The sequence below is a fragment of the Schistocerca gregaria genome, chromosome 3 (assembly GCF_023897955.1).
Source record: "Schistocerca gregaria isolate iqSchGreg1 chromosome 3, iqSchGreg1.2, whole genome shotgun sequence".
Lineage (NCBI taxonomy): Eukaryota > Metazoa > Arthropoda > Insecta > Orthoptera > Acrididae > Schistocerca > Schistocerca gregaria.
In genome coordinates, this window is record NC_064922.1 from 807034455 (window position 1) to 807048714 (window position 14260).

The following is a 14260-nucleotide window of genomic DNA, read 5'->3' on the forward strand; positions in this document are numbered from 1 at the left end:
AGATGTACACCCAGAAACTTAGTATGCTCTAATCTGTCTACTGACTTCTGTTGATGTGTTATGCTTATTGAAGGAACTGTACTTTTTGCAGCAGAAAATTTGATGTACTGAGTTTTCTCAAAGTTTAAAGCAAGCACATTTGCAGAAAACCAATTAATGATTTTTCCAAAAACCTTATTTGTATCATTTTCAATTTCAGTTTCTTTTACTGGATTAATAATGATCTTGTATCATCAGCAAACAGCAGATGTACCAGGGTTCTTCATTGAAAAAACAGAGTTTCATGTTGGTGTAAAAGCGAATGTGCCAAAACATCAAAAACCAACAGAAGAAACATTGAGCAAATTTCACCAGATCCGAAGAGAAAGGTGATGGGTATAACTGATGAAGTTAGCGATTTTTTTACTTTATTGATGAAATTGTTAACTATACAAATATCTATATAAATAAACAATGAGACACACATCAATTCTCGTGCAAAAGAGGTAATAAAGTGACCAAATAATAGCTGTGTTTGGATTTTTTTAATAAGAAGAAGAAAATGCCATCATGCTAATGTACTGGAACTCTCGGCAGCAGGGTTTGGTCTTAGGTCCTTTACTGTTCTTGATTTACATTAATGACTTACCATTCCACATTGATGAAGATACAATGTTAGTTCTTTTTGCTGATGATATAAGTATAGTAATAACATCCAAAAACCAAGAACTAAGTGATATAATTGTAAATGATGTTTTTCACAAAATTATTAAGTGGTTCTCAGCAAATGGACTCTCTTTAAATTTTGATAAAACACAGTATATACAGTTCCGTACAGTAAATGGCACAACTCCCGTATTAAATATAGACTTTGAACAGAAGTCTGCAGCTAAGATAGAATTTTCAAAATTTTTAGGTGTGTCCATTGATGAGAGGTTAAACTGGAAGCAACACATTGATGGTCTGCTGAAACGTCTGAGTTCGGCTACGTATGCTATTAGGGTTATTGCAAATTTTGGTGATAAGAATATAAGTAAACTAGCTTACTATGCCTACTTTCATTCACTGCTTTCATATGGCATCAGATTCTGGGGTAATTCGTCGTTGAGTAGAAAAGTATTGATTGCTCAAAAACGTGTAATCAGAATAATTGCTGGAGCCCACACATGGTCATCCTGCAGACATCTATTTAAGGATCTAGGAATCCTCACAGTAACCTCACAGTATATATATTCACTTATGAAATTTGTTTATAATCCAACCCATATCAAAAGTAATGGCAGTGTGCATATCTATAACACCAGGAGAAAGGATGATCTTCACTATGCAGGGTTAAATCTGGCTTTGGCACAGAAAAGGGTAAATTATGCTGCCACAAAAGTTTTTGGTCACCTACGAAACAGCATCAAAAGCCTGACAGATAGCCTACTGACATTTAAAAATAAACTAAAAGAATTTCTAGATTTCTCATTGGGTGAATTTTTAGATATAAATTAAGGGAAAAAACAACAACTTAAACATTAGTGTCATGCAATATTTTGTGTAATGTAATATCTTGTACAGACATCTTTTATTAACCTGACACATTCCACATCATAACGAAGTGTCATATTCATGATCTATGGAACACGTATTAATCTAATGTAATCTAAAGATGGAACAAGAATGCTGCTGCTTAGGACTGCAGTGAGTTATAATAGGTTTATGTTTTTTTCTAAGCTATATGCGGTTTGTTGATATGGAAACGAGGAATGACAGCAGAAAATCTGATAAGTTGGTTGCAAATCGTATAGTATTGGATCCTATTGCTGCTAACTGGATTGGGGGGGAGTTGTTTTGGGGAAGGAGACCAGACAGCAGGGTCATAGGTCTCATCGGATTAGGGAAGGACAGGGAAGGAAGTTGGCCGTGCCCTTTGAAAGGAACCATCCCGGCATTTGCCTGCAGCGATTTAGGGAAATCACGGAAAACCGATATCAGGATAGCCAGACGCGGGATTGAACAGTCGTCCTCCCGAATGCGAGTCCAGTGTTTAACCAGTGCGCCACCTCGCTCAGTGCTCCTAACTGCAAATGTTCTTACAGCCTGGTGAATTCACCACGATAGATGAAATGCTTCACCCCTACGGAGACCAACTGCAGATGAATTCAGTACATATCTAGGAAATCAGCTAAATATGGGACAAAAATGTTTGCTGTGTGTGATGCAAAAACATTTTATTGCAGTAATCTGGAGGTTTATTGCGGCATACAACCAAAGGACAATATCGGGTACCTAATACTCCTAAGGACATAGTGAAAAGATAATTGGTGCCTATAGAAAATTCTAACAGGAACCTTACAACTGACAATGGTACTCAAGCTAACTCCTTTCTGAACATTTGCTGCAGAAGACTATCACTTTCTTTAGTACAGTGACGAACAACAGATGTGAAATTCTTTCAGAATTCTCCCAAACAAAACAAAAGAAATTGGAAGTGTTTGGATTTCAGTAGGATAAGACCTTAGTTTCATATGTTCCTTGTAAAAACTGTGCTGTAATACTTTTGTCTGCTGCACATGACATAGTGACACTGGATGAAGAAACATACAAACCTGATATCATAATTGAGTACAACATGACGAAAGGTGGAGTTGACGTTGTAGCTAAAATGTGTGCCTGATATTCCATTTCAAGAATTACAAGGTGATAGCCATTGGCTACTTTCTCATTTTTCTGGACATTGTCGGAATTAATTTGCAAACAAATTTTCTGTGAAAGGTGTTATCAAACTGAACATATGTCAGAAAACTGGCTAAATTGTTATTTAAAGAACTAAAAGAGCAAAAACGTTTGTTATAAATATTGAAGATAGTGAATATGAACTGCTTTCTTCAATAAATAAAATAGTTTGTTTAAGACAAGTTTGTTTTTACTGACAGATGACCATGTTGTAAATTTTACAACGTGTGCCTCCTCGTGTGACGACAGTAGACGCGCCAGCTGGAGGGTTAAACATGCTCTAAACAACACTGTCGTTGCAATGTATAGCGGCGACAATGCATTACCTGAGATGGCGCGATGTATCTAACAGACACAACCTGATACACGAGTCGACGTCTGCCTCGTTTGAGACCTCAACATCGTCGAAATAGGGTTGAAACTTCTGTGCCACAAATACAAAGATATGATGCAAGAGTCCTGGGTTGGCAAGCACTTACTTTTATTTATTGCTGTAATAATGAACAAAATTTGGCCCACGTATCTCACAGATACATACGCGACTAACAAGGGGTTAAAAACATCTTATTACCGCCATCAGACCTGTAGACTACATTATACAGAAGAATAAGACATGAATGGCGAGACGAATATCATCTACTAATACATATCAAAGGTAAATATTATGGTCAAATACACCCAGACATTCCCTCGAAGCCCCAGTTCCACATACTTCATACTTCAGATTTAATCATGGATCGTTCGCTAGCCATCTTCTCCGAATACAAGTTCGAGATAACTCTTACTGTGAATGTGACGAAATAATAGTAGGGAATATCAGTCACACATTTTATAAATGTTAACTGTACGCAAATCAGTAAATCAGTTTCATACAGCAACTAATACGATGTGATCAACCATTTCCAACTACTCTGCCAACTCAATTCCATCAAAATGATATCGCAGTTTTAAACTAATTATGATATTCATTGATCAATGCGACATCACTCCGTAAATCTCCAAAACTGGGAGAAGGCTATATGGCCTTCGGACCTAAAGTCACAGTAAATAATTAATAATAAGATCCGTTATGTTGTGATGTAATATCTCTGACTTTTGGTGTTATGTTTTCGTTCGAGTGAAAGGTGAAACTCAACGGGTTATTATGAAAACAAATGTTATTGTCGTTTCGTGTTAAGGGGTGTAGCTGTTAAATTGTAAACACGTGGGTGTCCTGAAGGTGGTGCTCATGCGATCTAGCTAGTCATAAACTGAAAATGGCTGAGGGTGGCACGTCTGCCGAGCTAAATAAAATAAAGATGTCAGCGAAAGAAGAGGACAAAGAAGAGCACGCAGCAGGAACTGGAAATAAAGAACAAGTATTTGAAGGTAACGACTTTGTGTTCTACTTTCTACGAAATTGGTAAGTAAGTAGATACTAATTTTTATTTGCTGTCGATTTCAGGCCCACAGATTCCAGAATGTGCAGTTTGTCTCCAAACGTGTATACACCCCGCCCAGCTTCCTTGTGGACATATCTTCTGCTTCCTATGTGTAAAGGGTGTTGCCAATCAGAGCAGAAAATGTGCAATGTGCCGTCAGGAAATTCCACCAGATTATTTGGAAAAACCTCAGCTTGTCGAAGTCAGTGGACTAGAAAAGGAGGCTGTTAGCTTCGATGATGGGTACCAGTGGTTTTATGAAGGAAGGAATGGTGAGTAATGGTTTAGGTGTTTGACATCAATTTTCACTGTCACTGAATACTGATGGATAGTAATTAACATTCCATACAAACACGCGATAGAGGAGGATAATACACGGTCTTAAATTGCAGTCTCGTCTTTTGAAATGCTTCGGTAACACAAAGATTGTCTTAGATTCATACAACTAAAAGGAATTTAATAAAACCTATAAGAATGAAAGTAAAATATTCACATCAGACGCACACAAGAAAACCATTCCAAGTCTACTGAAACGCGCCAACCCCATCGGTCCATTCGTTGAAGTACGTCGTAAGATGTGCTATGATGTCTGAAATGCTTTTTTTATGTATTTATCCGTTTATTAAAAATAAATTGTATGTTTCGTTGAATATATGTCAGTTATTTCTTGTGTGTGGTGGCTTAGACCGCTGTGTTTATTAGAGCTGTATAGACAAACTGGAGATGCTATCCGTTGAAGAGGAATAATGTTTTATGTTACGTTCTTTACTGTAAATCTTGTAAATCTTTTATAAATTTGCACTGACACACTGGTGTGTGTGTGTGTGTGTGTGCAGTAAAGCATAGCCCGAAGTCCATTTTACATTATAAGGTGATGGGTTGGTTGGGAGTTTTGTGAAATCAACAAATGTGTCAGGACAGTCTTCACATGTGTTATTACATAGTTACATATTCTCCAAGTCGTCCGATATTTTCAAATCTTAATGTGTTTGACCTTCAAAAATACTTAGTCTGACAATACCGTCTGTCTGCTTTGTCCATGGTGCCATCAAAACAGTCTTGAATGGTCACCAGAATCCATTATGCAGAAAATGTGTGCCATAGCAAGTATTAGAGTTGTGCATTGCATCACGTGTTGGCTTCACCAATACAGAATCAAAGTGTTGTGTTCCAACTTAAGGTAGACATCTTAACTATGCTGCATTCCAAAACAAAATGTATATTTTCAGTGTTTTATGTATCTGTTAGCACAAATTTGTCATCACACATTGTAGCATTGTTACGTCATTGTCCAAAGCTGATGTGTGGAAACAGCCGACCCAACATTTAAACATAGTTTTGAACATCAATAAGGGTTGCAGGTTCTGAGGAATCGCTGTCACATTCCATATGGAATTTGCAGCTGAGTTAGCTCTCATTTTCATTGTAATATACAGTGAAACCCTCAAATAAAAAACTGTGCCCAGTGGTGGGAAGAAGGACAAATCACATCCCTCAAAAGGAAGGGAAGCAGCAGTGATCCACAAAACTACTGTTCAATCTCATTGACATCCATCTGTTATATAATTCTAGAACATAATCTGAGCTCAGACATAATTAGGTATCTCAAACTGAATGAACTATGCCAACCAGTGTGAATTTCGAAAGTGTTGGTCATAGAAACTCTGTTGTAATTTTTCTTGTGTAAAATCCTGAATGCCATGGATCAGCACCTTCATGTGGGTGCAGTTGATCTTGACCTCCAAAAAGCATTTGACCCATTACCAAACCAACAATGTGCAATTATGTTTTTGTGGTCTCCATTCCAAAGATTGGTTTAATGTCACTCTCCGTGCTGTATTCAAGCTTTGATCGCCCTCTACAATTTTTTACCCCACTTTTCCCTCCTTTACCAAGTTGACAATTCCTTCAAATTTCAGAGTGTGTCCCATCAACCAATCCCTTCTTTGATTCAAGTCCTGCAATAAATTTCTTTCTTTTATCTGCAGTTCAGTTCAGCACTTTCTCATTAGTTATGTGAAAAACCACAATTCTTCGATAGAAAGCTATTTCAGAAGCTTCTATGCTCTTCCTGTTTGAACAGCATATTGTAGCCCTTTCACTTCCTTTCAAGGCTACACTCCAGACAAATCATTCACGTAAGACTTACTGATGTTTTACATTCAATGTTAACAAATTCCTCATTTTTTAAAATGCTTACTATGCTGTAGCCTGTCAGGGTTTTATAAAGTGTCTGCTTTGAGCATCAGTATTTTGCCATCCAAACAGCAAAGCTATCTAGGGTAATGTTGGTATTGCTAGGGCTAATTGGAACAGCAGTTTTTTGAGACATTAGGTGTAATTGTAGGCAGAATTGCTTGCAGCCGCCATTTTTTATTGTGACATCACTTCCCTCTCTTTTTTTTTTTTTTTTTGTTTTTAATTTTAGAGCATTTTATGTTGGTGTATCTACCAGTTTGTCAGCTCCAGATTTCTGAAGAAAGAAAATTGTACTTTTGTCTGTTGGTAAGGTAAACATATTTATGGTCCACTAAATTATTTTATGAGTCCCAAGTGAGATTATAATAATGGAATTACTTAATTTCTAGATAAATGAGAACCATTGCAAGTTTACGTTTATCCAATAAAAATTACAAAGTGGGTAATTGGGTACAGATAGTGAGTTGAGATTGTAAAATGATATGATTATCATATTCTGTATCAGATTTTGGAAATTGTCAAGGACTTACAGGGTGTCCCACTTGAAAGATACCCCACAAACAAACATTTGCTTAAATTACCCTTAAAGGCTTTACATAAAAATCAGGGAATGAAATGAAATTAACATGCCATACCTTGGTCACGGGGAAATAAAGATGAATCACAAAATGTGCTGGAAGTGACCACCCTCAACTTCTAAACACAATTGAACGCAATACTGTAGATTCTCAAACATTGCAGCCAGAACCTCTGGTGTCAGTACTTGGCAGATTATGTTCTCTCGTAAGTCCTCCATGTTGCTAGGTTGGTTCCTGTAGATCTTGCCTTTTAGGCCATACCAGAGAAAAAAAGTCAGGTGATGTTAAATCAGGTGACTTGGGGCCACATTTCTTTTGAAATCATTCTTCCGGGAAAACTGGTTCAACTCAAGACGTGTGGCATATAGCACTGTCATGTTGGTACCAGCCAAAGGTGAAGTTTCTCAATGTCCAGCTTGTTCACAAATGCCAGGAACATTTTGATGTCAACTGTACTAGCCACAGTAGACTCAAAAAAACCAATGATGCAACGCTGCGATATTGCACAGAACACACCAGTCTCTGAATCCAGCAGTTACTAGACCAGTGCATGTGAATTTTCATTAAACCGCAAAAGTTGATTCTGAGAGTAAACATAGCCAGAGAGGTGGATCCATGCCTCATCACTAAACCATGTGTATTGCAATATTCCTGTAGTCTGAGCAATAAATTGCTGAAATTTAATGTGTTTGTCATTGTCATTCAGTTCCTGAACAACTGTAAACCTGTATGGATACATGCTGGCTTTCTTTGCAGCACTGTGATACTCAATATTCCTGAGATAAAAGTTGAACATACTTTGCAAGAGAAGCCAACAACCATTGTTTCATGTCTGTCACTTTTCTGCCAATAATAGTGACTACACCCCACCACGAAGATCCTATTCCAATGCTCTCCATTTTGTTCACTGTCTTTTGTATGCGGCATTTAGATAGTATATACTAGTCACCAAACCATTCGACAAACATTTGCTGACGTGTTAATGGAACCAGTAATCCAATATTGTTTCTCAAGAAACATACGCTCTTCAACATTGTCACTAAACATGAACACTGAGCTCCTGCCTCAGCAATGTGCAGAAACACTTTTGCGTTAAATGATGATGTAAAGTGCAGTGTTGCCATGTCAGATGTACAAATTACACATGCTACACGTTTGTGGGACCCCTTTCGAATGGGACACCGTATGCATTAAGCAGTGTCCACATTGCTGTTACATTATAAATGATGTGTCAAGGCTTGTGCATGATTATGTAAATACTGTAAAGTTAAAACATTTCGGGAAGCAGAAGAAGCAAATGATGACCCAAAATCAGCCCTATACCACTGAGTTAAAGAGTGGAAATTATATTTTTCTGAGAACCCAGAACTAAAGAATTGCAGCCAGAACCTCTGGTTAATTAAATCTGACACTTGCTTCATTTCAGGGCTTGATAAGAGATAGTCGAAACCCTGATGGAGAATGATTCAGTTGCTGCAGTCCTGGGTGGTAATGAGTCATGAGAGGAATGCTCTTCATACCCAGTCAGTAGGATATTGGGAGGTAGTGGGTGACTGGAGCAATAAGATTTGCTTCTGTACAAGGTTGGGAATGTAATTGCAAGAGTGACTGTTGTGATGGCCACCGGTGGCTAGGCTGTATCGAAGGGAGTGGGTGGCTGCTATCAAAGTGGAGATATTGCTGGTCATCAGTAGGTTTGAAATGGACAGAGGTACTGATGTAGCCATCTTTATGATAGAAGTCAACATCGAGAAAGGTGGCTTGTTTTGTTCAGGAGGACCAGGTGAAGCGAATGAGGGAGAAGGTGTTGAGGTTCTGGAGGGATGTTGATAGATCATAAAGATGTCATCAGTCAGTCTGAACCAGGGTTTAGGATTCTGGATGGTTAGGAAGGATTCTGCTTGATTGCCCAAAATAGGTTGGCATAGGATAGTTCCATGTGTGCCTATTGCCATACCCCGGATTTGTTTGTAGGTGGTGCCTTCAAAGGAGAAGTAATTGTGGATGTGCAGAGACCAGACTAACTCATGGTTTCTGGAGAGGGGCAGCAACTTTTTCAGCAGTTGGAGCTGTAACAATTTGGACTTGTTACATAGCTTTGCTGTGTTGGTACTGCAGACAGCTGAAAGTAAGGGGAAACTACAGAATGTCATTTTAGCGAGGCCAGTGCAGCTTTCTGTTTGAATTGTTACAGCTGCAACTGCGGGAAAGGTTGCTGCCCCTCTTCAGGAGCCATGAGTTAGTCTGGCCTCTGCATAGACACCCCTTCATTGTGGTCATATGGCTTTCCACATCATTGAGGCACTCGAGCCATCCCACCCCTACTTGGCAAGGGTGGTGGTTCATGGGGGGAGAAACTTATTAGCCTAACAAATAAAGAATGACAGAAATTTCATAATGCCAATTTATTTTTCAATATAATACACGTCTACACTAATACACTTGCGACCACACTCAGATTACTTCTGCAAACCATTCAAATAAAAGGTCTTTGATTTCGAGTCCAAGTGTTCACAGCATTAATCACTGCGTCATCATTGTAAAATTGTCATCCTTTGAGGTCTTTTTTTTAGGTTTGGGAAAATAAAGTCTGATGGAGTCAAATTGGAGAATATTGATGATGTAACAATTCAAAACCACAGTCATCTGGAGTTTCCAGTGTTGCGAGGTCTTTGTGCACCGTTGCGTTGTGCTGATGCAAAAGAACTCTGTGCACCAATTTTCTGCACACTTTTTTTTTCTTTCTCTATCTCTTCTCAAATGGCACAGGAGTGTGCAGTAGTATGATGCATTGATAGTTATGCTCTTTTGCAAGTAATCCACTATAATTACCCCTTATGGATCCTAGAAGACTGATGCCATTGCCTTACCAGCTGCTTTTTGCTCCCAGAATTTTTTTCATGGAGATGAAGGATGTTTCCATTGTTTTGTTTTGTCTCAGCTTGAAAGTGGTGAACCCACGTCCCATCCATTGTCACATACCTTGCAAGAAACCCATCGTCATCTGCATCAAGTTGGTGGACAATTTCTTCACAACACTGCACACGCTCCTGTCTCTGATCTGCATTTAAGTCTTTCAGGACCCACTAAAATGAAACTTTCCGCATTCCCGAAATACCTGCAACAATGTCATGAACACACCCACGGGAGATTCCAAGTGTGGTTTCAATGTGCTGCAAAGTTGTTTGATGATCCTGCAAAATTGTGTTGGGTATTGCAGTCACTGTTTCATCAGTGACAATGGTGACAGGCCTTCTGTTCCTTGTCGCATCTTCCACACTCGTTCTTCCACGTTTGAAGTTGGACACTCAGTTTTTCACTGTTGTATAAGAGTGTGTTCCGCATGTCCTCCACAATTTCCATGGGCATCACTCCCTTCAAATGAAGAAATTCAATCACAGCACAGTTCTTGATTCTCTCGATATTCACCAGTTTGCTTACACTACAGTACACAACACATCCTAGTGGCAAAACTAACAAAGCTGGAGCCACCAAATTTGACATGCGTCCCCCAAACAGGGTCACCATAAAAGTAGGTGGTGATGTTTGTACGAGACATTACAGTAACTATCTCAGGCTAGAAACTTTTTGACCGCCACTCTTATTGTGAGTAATACATTTTAGATGCTATACATACACCATTACATGATATACATGTTGTCAAAGAGACTGATCATAAAAGAATTTGCATATGTTTTATAACATTTCCATAACTGATGGAAGATAACTTCATTAGTGCCTCAGTCTGCGAAGTAGTAATAAGTTTATGTCCATGGATATGTAGAGGCTCTCTCACAAAAAGTATGTACACACAAATACTTGTGATTCATTCTGTTGCAGCCCAGATGAAACCATGGAACCCCATCAGCAATGTGATCGTATGACTCATTTGCCTCCAAATGAGAAATTTTAAAAAATACTTATTGTTGTAAATTAACACACATAAGTAACAGGACCTCGAAATCTCAGATGTTTATGAAGTAATAAACAATGAAAAAGTGGATTTATATTGAACAGCTATATACTACCTTAGATGCATTGGAACTTCATAGTAAACACTGCATTAACTATATTGATGGACTAGACATAATTTTAAATAAATGGCCTTTTTTTTCCTCACGTCTTGATTCTTTTAGGGTACTAAAAAAATATATTTATGGTGCAACTTGTCTTCGTTGTCCTGAGAAAATAAAATTAAAAAAAGTAGAAGAATTTCTATCTTGCTGTAGAATTGAACCCACGATGTGAATAAATAAGACACAGCTGTTGATATACTTTCCGGGATATGAGGTCGTGGTCCAAGAACTTTTCTGCTCCTTACGTTTCGTCCAGGACTGCGCTGGACTTCCTCAGAGGTGCTGCTCCGCTGAGTCTTGCCGACTTGCAAGACTCCTGGTCCTGACACCTTGCAGTCGGCAAGACTCAGCGGAGCAGCACCTCTGAGGAAGTCCAGCGCAGTCCTGGACGAAACGTAAGGAGCAGAAAAGTTCTTGGACCACGACCTCATACCCCGAAAAGTGTATCAACAGCCATGTCACCCGGTCGTGAAAGCCTTCATTCTACAAATAAGACACAGCAAACAAGGGGTCAACTGAAAAATGGGGTCCAACTCGTCAGCTTGGACCAGTGACATCATTTTTAGTCATAGATATTAGTTTGTTTATTTTCGAACTATAGGTAATAAATTAGTTATCTTCTGTGGCAAAGTGTCATATTCAAAATTAAAATAAATGAATGTATTATTGAGAGATACATTTTGTGTATGCTTTCTGTTGCTTGTGGTAACTTTAAATCATTGGTATACACATTTTGAATTATACCTTTGTCTGATGGTCAGTCGTTCCAATTGCTATTTCCTCTGCAGCTGATTTGTATCCTGCACTATGTAGGTCAATTCAAGAATTGTATACTAGTAGTAAGCAAAAAATGCAACATACATAATACTGGCATCTTGTAACTCAGCTGAATTATGAAGGTTGTATCCTATTCTTCAGTTGATCCATATAGGTCAACTGAAGTACAGGACAAAAATTTTATTTTTGTCACTTTTTTCGCCTTCCCTAGCACTAGTATCATATCCTTCAGTAGAGCTATATTGGTCAACTGAAGTACAGGTTACAAATTTTACATTTTTTGCCTTTTGTCATCTTCACTAGTGCTAGCACCATATTCTTCAGTTGACCTATAGTGGTCAAGCCTCTGTATTGGCTCTAATTTCCCGAATTTTCTTCTTGTGGCCAATGCACAAGATGTTTGTGGGGGGATGTAATATGTTGTCCTACTCCTCCTGAAAATTGCTGTCCCGAAATTTCAGTAGTAAATGTCTCCGTGATGCACAATGCCTCTCTTCTAACATCTGCCAGTGGAGTTTGTTTGACATCTCCGTAAAGCTCTTTCGCCACTTAAATATGCTGCTCTTCTCTATATCCTCTATCAGTCCTACCTAATAGGGATACCAGATAGATGAACAATACTCAAGAATTGGGCGAACAAGTGCCTTATAAGCCACTTCTTTCGTGGGTGAGCTACATTTCCTTAAGATTTTACCAATGAATCTGAGTCTGGTATCTGCTTTTCCTCCTCTCTGTTTTATGTGGTCATTCCACTTAAGGTCGCCCTGGATAGTTACACTGAGATATTTTATAGCAGACACTGTCTCCAGCTTTTTTTCATCAATAGTGTAGCTGTACAGTTGTGGATTTTTTTTCCTGATACATGCAGTGTGTTACATTTATTTACGTTCAGGGTCAACTGCCAGAGCCTGCACCATTCATCAATTCTCTGCAGTTCATTCTGCAAGTTCTTACTATCTTCTGGCATTCCTACTTTACTACAGACAACTGCATCATCTGCAAATAGCCTTAAAAGCAACCGATGCTGTCTACTAGATCATTTATATATATTGTAAACGGCAACGGTCTTATCACACTTCCTGTGGTACTTCAGATATTATCTTTACAGCCGTCCATTTTGTTCCATTGAGAGCAATGTGTTGAGTTCTATCTGCAAGAAGTCTTGAATCCAGTCACAAGTCTGCTCTGATACTCCATAAGCTCATATTTTTTCATTAAACGGCATTGCAGCACGGTGTCAAATGCCTTACTGAAACCAAGGAACTTGGCATCAACCTCCTGAGTGCTGTTGTCCACTGTGCTGTGGATCTCGTGGAGGAGCAGAGTGAGCTGAGTTTTGGAGGATCTCTGTTTGTGAAATCCTTGATGATTTTTGTAGAGGAAATGTTCATTTTCCAAAAATGTCATAATTGTTGAGCAAAAAACATGTTCCATAATTCCACAACAGATTGACTTATAGGTCTATAATCATGTGGATCTGTCTTACGGTCTTTCTTAAAAAAGGAAATGACATGCACTTTTTTCCAGTCATTAGGTACCTTTCATTGCTCAAGCGATCTATGATAAATTACTGCTAGAAGGGCAGCAAGTTCGTTCGCATAATATTTATACAATTTTGTAGGTATCTCATCTGGTCCTGACACCTTTCCACTACTAATCGATAGTAGCTGCTTTCCAGTTCCGCTATCGACAATCTCAGTATCTGCCATTTTGATGTTCGTACGGTGATTGAAAGTCGGGACAGTGTTACGATCTTCCACAGTGAAACTACTTCAGAAGACCAAATTCCGTTTTTCAGCCTTCTCTCTGTTATCATCTGTTTCGGTCTCGGTGTGGTCACAGAGAGAATGAATAGATGATTTTGACCCACTTACTGATTTTGCATACGACCAACATCTCTTAAGGTTTTGTCGGTTGATAACATCTTACTTTCAGAATCATTGAAGACTTCTCTCCTTTCACTCATTTTTGATTCATTCAGATTTTGTTTGTCAAGTAGGGTTTTACTTCTCTTGAATCTGAGATGAAGTGCTCTTTGTTTATGTAGTGCTTTTCTAACATGGCTATTAAACCAGGGTGGATCTTTCCCAACCCTTAAAACCGTACTCGGAACATACTTGTCTAGGGTGTATTGAATGATGCCTTTGAATTTTTTCCATTTGTTCTCCACATCTTCGTCCTCATCCCCGAATATTTGATGCTGACTGCTGAAATATTCTGAAATTTGTATGCTATCACCCTTGCCAAACAAATATATCTTCCTACCTTTCTTAACATTCCTTGTAGGACCCGTCTGCATAGGTGCTGTCACAGCCTTATGTTCACTGACACATTCCTCTACATTAACTGATTCGATACGTTCAGGTCTGTTTGTTGCCAGGAGGTCTGAGATGTTATCTTCACAAGTTGGTTCTCTATCTGCTCAAGGTCATTTTCGGACAAGACATCCAGAACAATGCCACATGAATCCCAATCTCTGGCCCCCCCTGCGGGTCTGGGTGTTAGAATA

At 38.7% G+C, this 14260-nt stretch overlaps 1 protein-coding gene across 1 annotated transcript in view; it reads left to right on the forward strand.

Moving 5' to 3' along the window:
• Positions 1-3745: 3745 nt before the first annotated feature.
• LOC126354371 (E3 ubiquitin-protein ligase rnf146) overlaps positions 3746-14260 on the forward strand; it is a 52225-nt gene continuing 41710 nt past the window's right edge. The window contains exons 1-2 of the mRNA XM_050003958.1: positions 3746-4068; positions 4145-4393. Of these exons, the coding sequence (XP_049859915.1) occupies positions 3957-4068; positions 4145-4393 (361 nt within the window). The 5' untranslated portion in view covers positions 3746-3956. The remainder of the gene's footprint in view (positions 4069-4144; positions 4394-14260) is intronic.